Below are 16,982 nucleotides of genomic sequence, written 5' to 3'. Positions count from 1 at the left end.
CTTCCCCAAAGGGCAGGCACAAAGCACTCGGTGCCTCTTGATCTGCAAGCCCCGTTGGGTTCGGTGATCTTGCATTATCATCCCCTCTGTGGAGGCCAACACCTCATCTGGGATTTAATTTCAGATTGTGTTCAGTGCCACAGCTCCTCCTCAGCCCTCCTGCCCACGGGCTGGATAATTCACTTTGAGAGGGGATGCAAGAGGGGGCTCACCTGAGACCAAGGGAGAACAGTCACATTACTATAGGAAATATTATCAGAGAGCTCTTTGTATATCTTTCCTTTGACAATGCCATACATGTCCCCTGAAAACCTGGAGCTAACTCTGGCTACACAGATGCAGAGCAGTGCAGTCTCCAATTCAAAGTGCACCATGGGCAGCAGCCAGGGCACAGGACAACACAATATTCAGTTTATACAGCTTAAATGGATGGCATTACCAAAGGAGGCTTTCATCATCCCTTGCTACACACATTTCCAGAACTTGCAGTTTTCCCATAGAAAGATTACTTTGAAAAATAAAGATGCTGTTGTGAAGTATCCATTTATATAATGTTTTTGTCTCCTCCCCAAAGTGCTGCCTGTTACACGGCGTGTCCATGGCTGTGCTCCAAGCTCTCCTCAGTGAGAGTGCTTTTAATCAGGGGTTACTCAATCAATGCTGTGACCCAGATATACACAGGGATAAGGCACAGGCCCTGAGGATTCCTTCCTGTTTTGCTGCCCACTGTGTAACCTGAACATTGGTCCTCTGTGACTGGAAGATTAAGGTCTGTGTAGGCACAATGCTTAAAGTGATGTCTGCACAGGAGGAGTCATCATCACTGAAATCATTGTGGAATTTGAATTCTTTTTCTGAGAGTTACTCTTGCACTATCACAACAGCCAGAGCAGCCAAAAGGTGACAGTGGTTTGCTAGAAGGAGCTCATTGCTCCCCCAGGATCGGGGCTGTGCTGGGAATGGTTGTGGAAACTCCTCAGGAGAGTGCCTGGAGGGAAAAGCATGACCTCAGCTACGGAACACAACATGCTATGGGAAGTGACTGTCTCTGGCTTTGCATGGACCTCTCAGCCAAGTTCCTCATCCCAGTGCTCCAGCTGCCCATAGGGCAGTGAGACAGGGGGGTCCTGGCCACAGCAACACAAGGAGCTGGACAACATGACTGATGGTGTTCCTCTGTCACAGGGTTGGCACTGAAACCATCTCCTCTGGGAAACTCCACCAGACCTGCCTTCCTCTCTTGCTGCTGCTTCTCCTGATGATCCATAGACTCACAGCAGAGTGTCCACTCTTGGGCAGATGGTGGATCTTTGTCATAAAATCACCAAAAGTGATTTTTTTTAAATTAATGTGGGTCGGTTTTAATCCTGTTCTAAAACCCAGCTGCCTGAGTTTCTCATTTTAAGCAGTAGAAGAGAGTAACAGGCCTGTTAGCTAATTATAAAAGTGGGATTATAATTTCTGTCAGTCCTGATTGTAAACCCAGTGGCCTCTTGAATGGCATTGCTGGGAGATCAGGGATAACTTTCCCCATACGCCTGTATTATCTGCAGAAACTGTCTCAAGGAGAATGCTGTGGATTAAGTGGCACATATATCTGCTCTAACTCTGAAATATTCAAAGCATATTGAGTTTTTGAAGTCTTAAAAGTGGAGTCTAAATCCTGGCTTTACTCTTTAATTTCCTACCAGTGCTCGAAGAACTTGCAATCTTTGCTTTAATAGAAATAAAGACTAACTAATTGCTGCTGAACCTCCAAGAGATGGAAATGACAGATATGTCTGTAATTTATTATTTAAGAAAGTGAAATTATATTTTGAAGCAGACATACTGCGAAATTTTAACGTGGCTGCCCAGTGCTGGTGCATGAGGAGTGCTCTGCTGCGATAATGGGACTGCTCTTTAATCACCCCTAGACAACTCTGTCCCCTCAGCGTCACCTCCTCTTGCTCAATTGTTATCTCTGGCCCTGTGGAGAATGGCCCTGCAGATTACACCATGCTGCTCATCTCCCTCAGCAGCCACCCACCCCTGCACTGTGTCCCTGGGGGGACTGCACAGCAAAATCCACAGTGGGAATATCTCAAGGTGGTCAAATATCTTATTAATGCAATCAAATACAGAAGAATTTGCCTAAAACCCCAGGACATCCTCTAATATAATTGCTGATAATTTCTGATCTCAGTTAAGCAAAAAATAAGATGAAGACACCAAAGAGTGCCAGGGAAGTAACGTCACCCTTCCTAATCCAGAGGCACAGGAACCACAAGGCAGGTTGTATCAGAGCTGTGAGGCTCCCTGAGATCACGAACATGAGCAACAAGCTCGATCCAGCCTTTCCATGAGCACTGGGAGCCCAGAGGACTGACTTCCCCGGCCAGCCTCCCGCAGGCACCCTGGTATCATGGCATCATTTGGGCTGGAAAGGCCCTCTGAGCCCAACCATTAACCCAGCACTGCCAAGCCCACCACTAAACCATGTCCTCACAACCACTTGTTTTTTGAGCCCTTCCAGGGATGGTGATTCTACCACTGCCCTGGGCAGTTCCAGTGCCTGGCCACCCTTTCCATCAGGATGACAATCCATTGAGGGTGACAAGCACTTGCTGTTCTTTGCCATCAGCTCTGGAGATGTTAATGACTGAACTGGCTGAAAAGCCACCAATGACCCAAAGTGGCCAAGAGAAATAACACTGGGCAGTCCAGGACCTGGTAGCCCCTGGGGAGAGATCAGGGCTGGAGGCCACCATGGCCTGGATATGAGGCTGAACTGGGGGTGCTGGGCCATGCTGGAGGCACTGGGATGAGCTGGAAGGTGCTGGCTGCAGGCATGTGAAGCACTGGAATAAACTGGGGGTGTGTGGAACAGGGAGTGGTGTCATGGGACACTGGGCTGATTGAGGGAATGCGTGTGTGGGGTGCGGGGCACAACTGGGGGCACTGGGCTATACTGGGGATGGGACTGTGGGTGCTGGGCTGAACTGGGAGCACCGGGCTGTACTGGGGATGGGGCTGTGTATGAGATGCTGGGCCGAACTGGGGGCAACTGGGCTGTACTGGTGGCACTGGACTGAACTGGGGGCACTGGGCTGTGCTGGGTAAGGGGCTGCGTGTGAGGTGACGGTCCGAACTTCACCTCACACGAAGCCCCGTTCCCAGAACTGAGGGCACTGGGCTGTGCTGGGTACGGGGCTGTGTGTGAGGTGCGGGTGTGAACTGGGGGCACTGGGCTGAACTGGGGGCACTGGGCTGAACGGGGGGACTGGGCTGAACGAGGGATACCGGGCTGTGCCGGGGCCACTGGGCTGTGTCGGGGCATTGGGCTGTGCCGGGGCATTGGGCTGTGCCGGGACACTGGGCTGTGCCGGGGCCATTGGGCTGTGCCGGGGCCATTGGGCTGTGCCGGGGCATTGGGCTGTGCCGGGGCATTGGGCTGTGCCGGGCCGGCCCTGTGGGTACGAAGCGCTCGGGTTGCCCCGGGCCGTGAGGCGCTGGGTCCAGCCGCGCTCTGCCCGCAGCCGGGAGGCCCCGCACGGCCGGCCCGGCCCCGCACGGCCCCTCCGCTCCCCCCGGCGCCGCGGCCGAGCCGTGCGACGGCGGAAGCGGAAGGCGCGGCGGCGGCGGCGGGGCCCTTCCTGCGGGCCGGGCCGGGATGGGCGAGAGCACCAGTCCCATCAGCGTGATCCTGGTGAGCTCGGGCAGCCGCGGCAACAAGCTGCTGTTCCGCTTCCCGTTCCAGCGCGGCGCCGAGCACCCCGCCGCGCAGGACAGTAAGTGCGCGATGCCGCGGGGACCGGCCCGGGGGTGCGGCTGCACCTGCCCCGCGCCCCAGGAGCCTCCGCCGGGGCCGCTGCCGCGTCGGGGGGCTTGGCATCCTCCCCGTGGGGGCTTGGCATCCTCCCCGTGGGGGCTTGGCATCCTCCCCGTGGGGGCTGGTGCTCCACACGCAGCCCTCACTGCCCTCTTGGGGTCTGGCACACCCCCCTCCCCAGCTCTCAGACTGGCCATGGGGACCTGGCACCCCACACATCCCCCTCACACTATCTGTGGGGACCTGGCACCCTACACATCCCCCTCACACTGTCTGTGGGGACCTGGCACCCCACACATCCCCCTCACACTGTCTGTGGGGACCTGGCATCCTCCCCCACACCCCTCACACTGTCTGTGTGTACCTGACTCTCACCCACATACCCCTCACAATGTCTGCGGGTACCTGGCACCCCTCACATCGTGCATGGAGACCTGGCACCCCTCCCATACCCACCCTCCATGGGGGTCTGTGTATACCTGGCACCCCCACCACAAACCCCTCAGACCGTCACCGTGTACCTGGCACCCCTCACACCTCACACTGTCTGTGGGTACCTGACACCCGACACACCCCTCACACTGTCTACAGGGACCTGGCATCTCTCAGACTGTCTGGGGGTACCTGGCACCCCTCACATAGCCACCCTCCATGGGGGTCTGTGTGTATCTGGCCCTCCCCCCTCAAACCCCTCACACCGTCTGTGTGTACCTCACACTCTCCATTAGGACCTGGCATCCTTCACCCACCCTCCATGGGGGCCTGGCACCCCTCAAACACCCCTCAAACCCCCGAGAATGCCCTGACACTCCTCACACCACCCCCCCCTTCACAACCCCTCCTAGGAGTCTGGTTCTCAAACACCTCCAGGTTCCCAGGCACCCCTCACACCCCGGGTTATTGAGCCAATTAGTGCCAGGTGTTATTACCGACCCTGGGCCTTGTTGCTGTTCCTGGGGTGGATGAATCCCATGGGTTTTGGGAGCTGCAGGGGAAGAAGGAGGCAGGGCACTGATTAGGGAGAGAAGGTTCAGAAGACACCTTGGGCTTTAACCAAAAATAGGTAGGAACTATTTAACTTTAGTGCCTCGTGTTGAATAATGGGCTGGAGGAGGTTTAATTTTCTCCAGAAAAACAGGACCGTGGAACTGTTTGGATACCAGCATTGGTTGTGCCTCTTCCTCCAAGGCTCCTGATCCAGGACAGTGCCTGGGGCTGGAGTTGGATCAGTGTCAGTGCAGGGCCTAAAGGTGCTGTAGAGTGATGAGGCTGTTTGGTCCTGTGCTGACTGCTGTGTGTTGTGAGAGGTTTGGCACCCCTGCTTGGGTTGTGAGTCACTTTTTACCAGGAGAGAATTGTCTTTAAATCCCTTTTCATTTTTATAGCTCAAATCTGAAAAGACTTTTTTTGGCTGACTGCTTCCCTCACACCCCACTCCTGCTTTTTGTTGGTAAAGGATATCCCTTCCTCTGACTGCACTTCTGTAGCATTACCATTGTCCCAAAACCTGGGCAATAATGAGGGAAGTGCAGTGATCAGAATTCCACTTTCCGCTCTCTGCAAGTGGTTTGTGTCAATTTCTGTAAATGTTTTACTTTCTCCTCTTCGTCCCCTGAAGAGTAAAAAACCTGTTTCTCCTATTTTTTTAATGTGTTTTCGATTGAGAATAGAAAAACGCACAATCACACTTCTTTAAGGAGGTATTTCCTTGATAAATTTATCTTTATCCTCTGCTTTAGACAAACCAAGGAGTCGATACGCTGTGAATGGCTCTGGTGACACCACAGAAGATCAAGATGGGGACTCCAGGTAGGGGGAAAACGTTTCTCCTTGCCTAAGAGTTTGAAACAGAGGAGAGGTGGCCTCCTGCTCTCTTGCCTCCTAGCTTCTAGGCACATTCTCTCTGACTGTACAGAAGACAACCTGCCCAAAAATGCTTTAACACCAAATTATGAGCAACTTGGTTCTTAGTAATGAGTCTGATGAGGGAATGCTACTGAATCTCTTGTTTTCAGGACAAGGTAGAGGTCAGGTATTTTGTGCTTGTACAGTATCAGGCAGTACTATCCTTTCAAAACTAGGAGTATTAATCCTTTGGCAAAATTCCACTTTTCTTTACCTGCCTACCTCTAACTGGACATATTATTCGGTCTCCTCAAATTCTTCCCCAGCTTGTGTAATTGTTGTATGGAATTGCTGTGCACTAATGAATAACTAATTTTGTTCCTCCAGATATAGCTGCCGTTGTGTCAGTGACATAGTAAAAGGAAACTGAGACTTAAAGATAGTTTTTTAATTACAGGAAATCACTGGGTAACATTTGCACTGAAAGCAGGCAGTGTGCTCTTCAGCGTGTATGTACGTATGGATGGACCCTCTAATTAGTTTTGGTAGAACTTTTGAAATCTGCTGCATAGTTCTAAATTTATTACTACTAGATATGAGATAAATCTGGGGGAGAAAAAGGTTTCTTTTGTCTGTTGGCCCATAATTCAGTTGCAGATCTTCTTTGTGATTTGTGATTAGTAAAAGGGGGCAGTTGTTGCTCTTCACTCAGAGTACAAAAGAAGTAATCACTTTTCCCCAGAAAGAAAGGTAAGCTTGTTCTTAACTTTATGGCTGAGAATGGTGTAGCTGAAATGAAAATCACCTGTGACAATAAGCATCATCAATTCATTTGGTTTTTCAGGACTGGGGTCTTAGGAAAACACATTTTGCTTGAGGTCATTTGTATCCCCTGCCTTTTCTGGTGCCTTTGGAACCTTCAAAGGCAGTCTTTTGGTGCATGTGCAGTGAGTGCAGTACAAACAGGGCACAACTCCAGTGGGAGTGTGTTTGGGAACTGGTGAATGGTGTTCCACACTGGGCTGTGGGTGGCAGGAAGGCTCAGTGCACTGCTTATCCCAGGGATTTTGTTGGTTGCTGTTTGAACCCCTGGCTCTGGTATTTCCCTAAAATAGGTTAAGATGGTGTTGGAATGATGCCAGCTTGTGTCTCATACTGGTTCTTATGGCCTCTGCCATTTTGGCAGGTTGGACCAAGCACTTAATATGTAGCTGTTTGTTGGATGTTGCCTGTGTTGCTGAATTAGTGTGATACAATATGTGGTCACTGCAGTGATGTAGGAAAAGCTTTTATCCCTTCAAATGATGAGAAAACTGCCACTGTTTTCCTGAAACTGGTTTTAAATAGAGTGAATGTGCTGGCACATAACCTATGTTAAACAAATACTTAGATTATTTCATTGTAGTGGTGTCCAGGACCCAGGGCTTGAAAGTTTGTGCTCAATCTCTTGGTCAGGTATTTGTTACTAAACTTGCAGTGTTTAAAAGAATTTATTTGGATCTGTCTGTATCTGCCAGGCACATGAGGGGGAAATAGAAGAGGAGCAGCATTTCTGTTGCTCTGAAAATGTTGGTTCTGCTAGAGGGGTCCAGCACACAACTTGTACTGCTTTCCAAAATTCAAAGTCTCTTGCAAAATCCTGTTTGTTTCCAGTTGGTTTATCGAAAAGCTGTTAATTTGTATTAGACAAGAGAAGGTTTGTTGGCAAACTTAGTATCTTTCACTGACTGATAGGGGTGGAAAAAATATTTCAGTTTTAGGTACACAGATGCTTCTTCCAGCAGAAAACAAAAACATGTCTTCAAAACTGTGTGCAACAGATTGCTGAGTGTTTGATTTGTATCAGACAGTTTTAGGAGTAACAGAAGTTGGTGCCTTGTAGTAGAAGAGATTCTGAGGGGACAGTGGAGGCAAAAGGTGCAGATCCCCTGTGGAGAGTGAGGTGCATGTGATTTGTAAACTAGGAAAGGAAAGGAGTTTTGTATTATTTCTGGAAGGAAGAGTTGGTGACTTTAATCAATGCATGTCAGTAGCATCTGTGGATGTTTTTGGTGGCACAGACTGAGGCTGTGGAGTGGGCAGGCTGGTAGGCTGAGTTGGTGGTGTATGGCAAGATGGATAATGTTGTAGGGTTGGGTCTTTCTCATGTTTTCATGTTTAGTAGCAAATGTTATTTCAGATTTATCTTGTAGCTGCAATAGTTCTTATGAGGTCTGGATTAATCCTTTTTTATACTGAATGGCTGTATTTAATTTTTTAGCAATCTAGCACAGAGTGTATTCTAGGTAAGGTTTGCTATTGCTTTTTGCCTAAGCTATTGGAACCCAGATCAATTACTTCTGAGCTGACCTTTCCTTCAGGGGTTGAGGTGTATATATTTCTTTAGGGCCTCAGACAGGACAAAATTAGATCAGTTTATGTGCCTTAACTCCATTTCCATATAACATATTTGTATACATAATTGGATTTCTTTTAGCGTCCACTCTCAATTTCCTGGTCATTGTTATGCTTTTTGATTTTTTTTTAATAGACAATGGCAGCCTATTCATGATAATCCTCCCTCCAGGTTACTCATGTGTGTTTGTTTGTATTAAATTCTGCCAATGGAGCTGTACTGGGTCTTCAGAATATAGATTTTACTTCCTGTTAAAAGCAAGTTGAGCAGCAAAAGCGGTTGAGGTGTGTGGATGGTGGCCATGCAACAAAAAGGTATTCAGAAGACTGTTACTGTCAAAACAAATTTCCTGTCAAGTGCCTCTCTTTGTTGGCTCCCTCTCAGCCTTTCATCATTTGCTCTTTTTAAAAACATCCTTCAGTTTTCTGAGTGCTTTTCCAGGAATACACCCCCCCATAGCTTATGGAGATGCCTGCCAGCCTTTTTTTTTTTTTCCCCCTGAAAAAAATGTGAGGCAATTACTCCTCTTGAAGCCGTAAGATAATGCTTTATTAAATTGGTTTGAGATGGTTTCTGTAGCTTTTCTGAAGGTGGTGGAGTCAGCAAGCAAAAATTCTAATGAAGAGGCACGTATAGTAACATATGTTACACCAGACTCTGCATTTTAGTGGCATGGCTGACTAACTGGAGGACGTTTAGCAAATTTGGCAGCACTGATGTCATTAATTGGCTTCTGTTATAAAAAAACCCCAAGTTAGTGACAAACAAGGATTTGACTGTCCCTCTCTAACAAACAGTAGTTCTCCTGTGATAACATTTCTGTCTCCTCTGTCCCTCTTTCACTGGACTCCAGTGTTCTTCCCTGTGTTTGTTCTGAAAGGCTTCCTTTCTGTAAGCCTGTGCTTTTCCATTCATCCACCCATCCCTTGAAACACCCTTCCTGTAATGTCACTGCCTTTGTGTAGTTTGTCATTTAGGTTCTCTGAGTTCTCTTTTTGGCATGACCAGCAGAAATCTGCTGTGTTTTGCATTAAGTAAATGTTGGAGGTTTTCATTTTATCTCTTCTTTTTAATGTGGACATTATAAAGCTTTTATCTGATTAATTTTTCAGTATATTTAGGGAATCTGTTTCAGGAAGCAAGTCCTTTTCTATCTTGTTAACTGGGGGGAGGGAGAAAGTAGTTGACTGTTAAAATGGGAACAGGTATTTCTGATACAAAAGTGAGCACAGCTGCTTACAGAGCCCTGCTCTGTGCACCTGTTATAAGGAAGGGGTTTGGATTCTTTGCCTTGAAAACTTCTTCTCTCTAAGTTTGTATTTATTGCCTGGGGCAGACAGAGAATGACTTCACGTGTGCTGCAAGTCTGGCCAGACTTGTACCTGCTGTGTGGATCCCTGGGGGAGCAGCAGTGGTTCTGTGGGCCAGGGCCTTTACAAAACCCTGCAACAATAAACACTGGGCACCCTCTTTTCCTAAGTCTTGTGGGTATGGAAGCAGCAGAATGAGTTGGGAAAAGCTGTGGGTCATTTGGGGCTGCATGGGTTGGGGCTGCATGGGATGTCTTTGGTGAAAATGGCAGGAATAAACTGGACTTTAGGACCTGCTCTAAATCAGACTGCGACCTCTCCTGTTTCTCTTAAGGTAAGCATGAATTAAAAAGGGTGGTGCAAATCCAGCTCCATAAATGCAGTGTTTTGTGGGAAAACACGTTGCAGCAGCCAGTGTTTACTGCAAGGACTACATTGCCTTAGCCTGTTTTCTCCGTGTTGTCAGTCTAAGCCTGCAGTATATCCCTGGAATTCACCTTCCATTAACTTTTGACTCCTCTCAACAATTATATTTCCTTTACAGGAGTTTAACCCTTTAATAGTTCATCCTAGTTTTTAATATTATCTCTTTTTTTTTTCTTTTGTATTTTGTGTACTTGCCTCGTTTATTTTCTTTTGTTGTGTTTTGTTTTGTGTTTATGGCCATGTTCCCATTTCAGAGACCAATGTCCTCTAACTGATGAGCAATTGGTTTCAGGGTAAGACCAAACGTTCTAAACAATCACCTTTGTCTAGAATGGCTTTCCTTTCTCACCATCCTTTTAATTGTGCTTTGTTTCTGGTTTCTGTTTTACACCGAATGATGAGATAATTATATGCTAAATCACAGTGTCTGTAGGAAATGTATTGCTAAAGGTTTGTGCCAAGATAATTACAAAGGTCCTACTAACATTTCTGTGCTTCCTGTAGGGAATCCAGGATGGGTGTGGTACTGTCCCTTCTGTGAACTGGGAAAAGCTGTGAGAATGCAACAAATAAAGCCTTGGCATTGTAGTCATTCCAGCAAGGAGCCCTAACCCAAATTGCTTTCTGATAAGCAATGACTTAAAAGCACAGATCAGTGAGCAAAGGATTTAATCCCAGAGTAATGATGGGGAGCTCTTCAGAGACCTGGCTTTGAGCAGCTGTGCTGGTTGCTTGCTCTTGGTGCCCCACTAAGCTAAATGGGATGTGAGGTGAAAGTGCCCAACTACCCAGGGCCCCAGAAGTCAAAAATGCATCTCTGGTTGTTGCATAACATAAACCTCACCTGGATACTCATATCCACTTCCAAACTCCTTCAAAGAAGAATTCTTTATAAAAACCTTGCTTTGAATTGCTGTGGCACATAAAAAGTTATTATCTGTTCTTGGGGGCAAAAATGAATTTGTGTTTGAGGTTCCCCCCCCCTCCCCTTTTTCCATGTGCTGTTGCTATGTTGAGCTTGTGATAGGAGTGGTAGGATATTTTGGGCAAAGCAAAGCTTTTGTTTATTGTATTTACTTTCTGCCTGCTGAATTCCTTAGTACAGGAGAATTTTGCTTCCCTCTGGAATTCACAATGCTCAGACTAATCTCATAAAAGGAGAAGGGACCGTTACTGCCCAATTGCAAAACCTAATCTGCTTCTAACAAACTCCTGGGCTCTGATAAGTCAGTATTTTTAGGCCCTCTTAATAAACTCAAGAGATTGGAAAATGAGTCTTAAAATATTTAAAGTAAAAGTGTTATTTTCTAAGAGGAGGTGATGAATTGAAATGATGGGAATAACATATCTGCTGTCCCTCAATCTCCCTATTGTCCTGAGGCCTGAGAAATGTCTAAATTATGTAGAGCATTGGGGGAAAAAAAAACCCAAACCAGCCAAACCAATAAATCCAGGCTGTCAGAGGAGGAGAATGGGGCTGGAGTCCAGGTGACTGGGGAGAGCCAGCAGTGATCCCAGATGTCTGTACCCATCAGGGAGCACCTATCTCAGGGTTATCTGTCCTGAGTGTGTCATCTGGCTGCAGTTCCAGCACTCTCCCAGACAGAGAAGTCCCTGCTAGTGAGAAGATACTGAAGACTTGCCAAAATCACCCTTTTAATCTCCTCCTCCCCACAGAGTCCTGTACAAGGTAGGGCAGGCAGGGCTTTGGTGTCATGAGCTCTCCTGGGGAACTGCTGAGCTCTTACCTTCAGCACCACGTTTATCTGTTAAAAGATCTGCTGGTGTAATTCCTTGTAAAAGTCATCATGATGATCAGTTTTCCAGCTCCCAAGGTATCCTTTGCCAAGGCTGGAGGAGGGAAGGGGAACTCATTTCTTACGAGCAAGCCGACATTTTCTGTTTTGCCCCCCTCCTCCCTTCACCCCCCAAACATATGCTGATTTTGGATCCATGTTATTATCATCTTCCTGGCTCCATGACAAGCCTATTTTAGCAGCTGAACGGGGCAAAAAGAGGAGGAAAAGCTCATTGCTGTCATGGGGACTTTTTCCTCTTTTGAGTGTGATCTCCAGGGACTGCCAGTCCAGGTCCTGCCCTTTATTCCCAAACTTCCTGAGCTGTGCAGCCCAGTGCAGTGGCTGAGGAGTGTGGGCTCTGGAGTCTCTGACTAGTCTCCCCATGTCTCTGCTTGTCCTTAGGTTGGAGTTTGGCGCAGGGCAGTCAGGGATTTGGAAGTTTGTACACAGCTGCTCCTTCCATAGACCAAACATCATCAGCGTGCTGTGGTCAGGGGGAGCTGTTTGTGCAAACACCAGAGGCTTTGACAGTTTATAAAGTCCCTGTGTGGTCCTTCATCTCCAGTACTTGTAGGTCTAATAAAAGAAATTTCCCCTGGGTCCCACTAAAGACCTGGCTGTGTGCATTTGTCTTAATTTCTGTAGTAGTCCATAACTCAGAGAGAAGCAGGAATATGGTGCATTAGTTCCTTCTCTGGGCATCGAGGGCTCACTTGTGGCCAAGAGATAAGGGGATTGCAGCACACACCCACGCCTGCCCTCTTCTCTGAGTGATACTGGGTTATCAGGGATACCTGCCTGCTGGAGGGGGATGGTCTGCCAGGGGCACACATCCCAGAATGTAAATAAAGGAGATGAAATAAACATTTTCATTCTTAACAAAACGACTCTCATCAGAAACTGCTTTGAAATTCGTTTGGTTAAATGGGAACCTCTGGGAAAATCAGATGAGGAAAGAACTTGTTAGTAACAAGCCATGCACTGCTCCTGTTATATAGAGCAACAGTTTTACTCCACCAGCTGAGGTTCTCTTCCCTGTGGTTTTGAGCTTCGCTGTCTAGGGACACCCTGAGGAAAACAAGTGTGTGTAGAGACCAGACCAGTGTTGTGATGCCATCAGGAAGAGCAGTTGCAGAGTTCTTCCCTTGTCACACTGGGTTCTTACCCATTTTTGCAGCAGGAGCTGTATTTTCCAGGGCAGACTCCTTGTAGGTACTTGCCTTCTTGCCACCACTGATCCAGTAACACCGTGGTTGGTGTTGGGAAGGACCTGCCCTGCCATGAATTTGATTTATCAGATGAGAAAGCCCAGGTGAGGCCAGGCCAGGTCTGCTTACCACAGGTCACCTGTTAAGTGAGAAACTTGGAATCTCACTGGTGAACTTTGGGAAAGGAAGGACAAGTGTTGGCTGTATGTTTCCTCTAATTGAATCAGCTCTTTCTTGCCTTCCCCTCTGCCATACTGGGTGGCTTTTAAGATCTCTGTTGTGCTTGAGTGACAGGCTGTGTCAATATGTAGTTGCTTAGTAAGTTCATTAACCTGCAGCTAAATCCAGGCAATGGCTAACTCCAGCTGTTTTTATATTTAAGCAAACTGCCTCTAATCTTTCCAATGTATTTTGCCAAGCATGTAATTAAATAAGCATGACCCTGCAGTCTTTGTCGTGAATGCTTCCTGTTTTATAATTGTGATGATCTGAGAGATGTAATTTAGGGGTCCTTAATTTTAATTAATTGGTGGTACTCCAGGTACAGCAATTTACTTACAATTTACAACAACCTTATAAACTTCCGAGTTAAATATATCAGTGTTTGGAGGAGTGTTCTGGGGGTGTGCTTTTTGAAAATAACTTCTGTTTCTGCTCCTCAAGGTTTTCAGATGTCATCCTGGCAACGATTTTGGCTACCAAGTCAGATATGTGTGGCAAAAAGTTCGAGCTGAAGATCGACAATGTTCGCTTCGTTGGCCATCCCACGCTGCTCCAACACGCCCTGGGGCAGGTACGGTCCCAGCTCCCCTCTGGGGACCCTCCTTCCTCACAGACTGCCTGGCTTTAGTGAGGAAACTTGGAACTCAGAACGTGCCTGTTTCGCTTTTCGCCCTGTTTTTTACTTCCTGATGCTCCAAGCTGTCTTTTGCTTACTCCCAGATAAATATGGTGAGTGGCAAACTGAGGGAGCTCAAAAAAAAGTCCAGCTCAAAAAGCTCTTTCTAACCATTTTAGTTACTGCAAGTTAGCTTTTTAGCACCTCTAATTAATATGGCAGTTAAAAAAACCCGCCACCCAGAACCTTTACAAATGCTAAAAGCTGCATCAGCCTTGTTTGGCTTTTAACTCTTCCTGAAGATGATCCACAGGACTCAGGTGGAACATGTAGGATGTTGAAAGAGGTCTAAAATTTTCTTGTGGACCAGGTCAGGCTGTTGTTTGCATTGAGGCTTTGCTCCATGGCCTGTGTTTTAGCTGTTTGGAATGGAAGCAGTTGGCCACCTAGGCTATTAAAAAGGTCCTGCATAGATGCAGGAAAGAATTGATGTGATTCTGTGTGCCAAATATCCCCTGTCCTGGTACTTTTGCCTGATGAACTGTAAGAATGATTTAGGCTTTAGTAATTTCTGAATTCAACACTGATCTCTGTCACTGAGCTGCTTTGGTCTCATTTTCCATCAAATTTGCTGTGTCATTCTTTTTTTCAGGGAAAAAAAAATCTGCTTGCCAATTCTGTTATGCATTCTAGCTATAATTAGAGGTAGAAACAGATTGTTAGTAACTGCTTCTTGATATTTAGAGGACCAGACTGCTTTAATCCCAGCAAGGAGCTGGCCTCAAGCCTCAGAAGATGCAAGTGTTCCACTTTGAAACTCAGTTGTGAATCTACAGGAAATGTGATGGAAGATCACCAAGACTAAGTCCTGAAAAGTTTAAACTGTCTTGGAAGAGAGAATTGAAGTGTGCTCAAGGTGTGCAAGTCCATCAGACAAGCAAGTGATGAACCAGGCCCAGGGTCTGTGCAGGGACCCCAGACAGGGGCAGGAGGAGACAGGAGCAGGGACAGGGCTGGAGGACAGGGCTGCAGTGCTGAACCCTCCAGGAGACAGGCACATACAAGAGATCCAAGCTCCATCCAGGAGACAGGCACATACAACAGATCCAAGCTCCATCCAGGACACAGGCACATCCAACAGATCCAAGCTCCATCCTGGAGACAGGCACACCTCTAGGCCCTGGGCTGAGCTTAAATGGGGCCCCCAGTTCATGGCCTAGGGTGTGTGTTGTGGGGACCCAGCTGGGACTGGTCAAGGCCATGAAGACCTTTTGGTGCCCTCAAGGCCCTGACAGCAGTGGCCTGTTCTCCCTCAGATGAGTTTCCTTTATTTTACTAATCTCATCTGAAAGGCCCAACTTCCTAAATGTGGTGTAAATGAGGTTGAAAATTCATATTTGCATTTTTTCACCACATATTATACATTCTCTCCACCGTCCAGTCAGTTTAATCCTTGTTGCATGAAATGTCACTTCAGTTTATCTAAGTAAATTAAATTAGGGTAAATAAACAAAGTTATAAAGTGCTGTAAACACTTTTTTGTTACTTCTTGTAGGATCTTCTTTTTGGGTGTGTCTTATCAGGCCTGGAGCACCCCAGAACTTTCTGGAGTCCAGAATCCTCTAGACCTGGCAGCCATCTCTGCTAGTTCATCTCAGTCTAAATCTGAGACCCTCCTGCACTCAGGAGGAGGCTGGATGGAGGTCCTTTCCCATGGAACACAGGCAGCAACCAGTGGAACTTGGCAGCCTCTGCTTTGGGTTTCCTCAGAGTTCATTCTGCAGTAAATTAATCCATGGGACAGCTCAGCAAATTCTTACTCAGATGAGATTCAGGAGTTACAAGAGCACAAATACCTCCTCCTGTGTGCCAGACTGCCTTTTATGTAGCAATGTTTTGAATTCTTCAAATTCCTTCAGCATTTTCTTTTCCAGCTTAGTCTTTTCTTCTGTTGTGTTTTTTTGTTTGTTTGTTTGTTTTTTCCTGGACAGGAGGTGATGTGAAATCCAGCCTGCATCCCAGTTGATGTTAGTGTTGATAGTTTCTTTGATTTTTAAGGAAGGAACAGGATCAGTCCTTACACTTGGAAATGCTTTTGTGTCTTTCCTGAAACTCCCAAGAAATCCTGGAACCTGTAACTCCAGAACAAATAAAACACAGTAAAGTGACTTTACCACCCATCCCCTGCCTCTTTGATAGAATGACATTTTCACTTTAGGAAAAAAAAAACACCAAAATGTCTATCACCTCTTTCAATTTTTCTTATTTTTGAGGTTTCAGAGATGAACTGAGCAGTTCATTGCCAGTGCTTGGGACCTGTTGGGAAGGGTGGGTGTGCAGCAGCTGTGCCTTCACCAGCTGCTCTGCTTTTGCCCCATCTCAGGTGCTACACATAGGTTGGGACTGACCATTAGGTTAGTTGGGTGTTTGTCCTGGCAGGTTCCAGCTGTTTGCATCGGGATTGGGTTCAGCAGGGAGCTGCAGGGGAGGCAGGAATGTCCTCTGCATTTTGTGCTCCATCTTGTGGCGGCACTTACTCGGTTCTGGATGTGCAAATTCCACTTGCTTGTCTTGGCTCCCACCCTTCCTCCCCACCAGAAAGTCTGAGCCTGCCTTAGGGATGGAGCTCTCTGCTGCAGAGAGAAGGGAGTGGCTGGAGAACGTGTTTGAAATCCTGCAGGAAAGGAAAATCAAACCTTATGTTTTAGCACTGGTGTTCTAGAGCATGTTTTTTCTGATAAAAGCAACAGCTTGTTACAGGATGCAATTTGAATGGGGATTTTAGGAAAGGAAAGAATAGGTGTGGCCTGGGATGATAAATCCTGTGGACTTCTCTTTAGTTAAAAATACATATATGACAATTGTGCTAAAGAAGACCCTTATGATGCTAAAATGCAATAGCAAAGACACCAAGTAAGACTGCTGTCTTACTAATCTCCATCATCATGACCAAATTGCTTTGGTTTAAGTCTTCACAACTGCTCAGCAAAAGGCAGTGTTGTAGAGTAACTGTGACATTTTAATAATAATAAAAAAACCCCATAGTTTTATTTTTTACAAGTCAAATTTAATGATATAATTTGATTTGCCTGCTCTCTTAGCAAACTTATTATATAACTAAGGCTTTTCTTTCTTTTTTAAATTTCTTTCCCTTTGTTACTGGCTCCAGCTGACACTAGCCTGTGGGATTTTTTAAAAAATGTTTTTCAGGTATCCAAAACTGATCCCTCACCAAAGAGAGAGATGCCCACTATGATTCTGTTCAACGTGGTGTTTGCACTAAGGGTAAGGACTGTTTTCATTCCATCTGATGGATGTGTGTGATGTGCTTCAGATGTATGAGAGAGTGC

At 46.6% G+C, this 16,982-nt stretch overlaps 1 protein-coding gene across 6 annotated transcripts in view; it reads left to right on the top strand.

Moving 5' to 3' along the window:
* The first annotated feature begins 3,608 nt into the window (after positions 1–3,608).
* NPRL3 (NPR3 like, GATOR1 complex subunit) overlaps positions 3,609–16,982 on the top strand; it is a 42,375-nt gene continuing 29,001 nt past the window's right edge. The window contains exons 1-5 of one of the 6 annotated variants that reach the window (XM_051782310.1): positions 3,609–3,770; positions 5,551–5,620; positions 10,042–10,080; positions 13,458–13,587; positions 16,843–16,917. In XM_051782310.1, the coding sequence (XP_051638270.1) occupies positions 3,653–3,770; positions 5,551–5,620; positions 10,042–10,080; positions 13,458–13,587; positions 16,843–16,917 (432 nt within the window). In that variant the 5' untranslated portion in view covers positions 3,609–3,652. Of the gene's footprint in view, positions 3,771–5,550; positions 5,621–10,041; positions 10,081–11,755; positions 12,899–13,457; positions 13,588–13,607; positions 13,746–16,842; positions 16,918–16,982 lie in introns of those variants that run through there. The other 5 variants (XM_051782340.1, XM_051782317.1, XM_051782332.1 and 2 more) reach the window with 5 other exon arrangements.

This window comes from Manacus candei, unplaced genomic scaffold (genome assembly GCF_025592945.1).
Source record: "Manacus candei isolate 608988 ecotype Guabito, Panama unplaced genomic scaffold, ASM2559294v1 h1tg000002l, whole genome shotgun sequence".
NCBI lineage: Eukaryota > Metazoa > Chordata > Aves > Passeriformes > Pipridae > Manacus > Manacus candei.
Note: the sequence above shows the minus strand (reverse complement) of the source record. Positions and strands in the feature narration are given on the sequence as shown.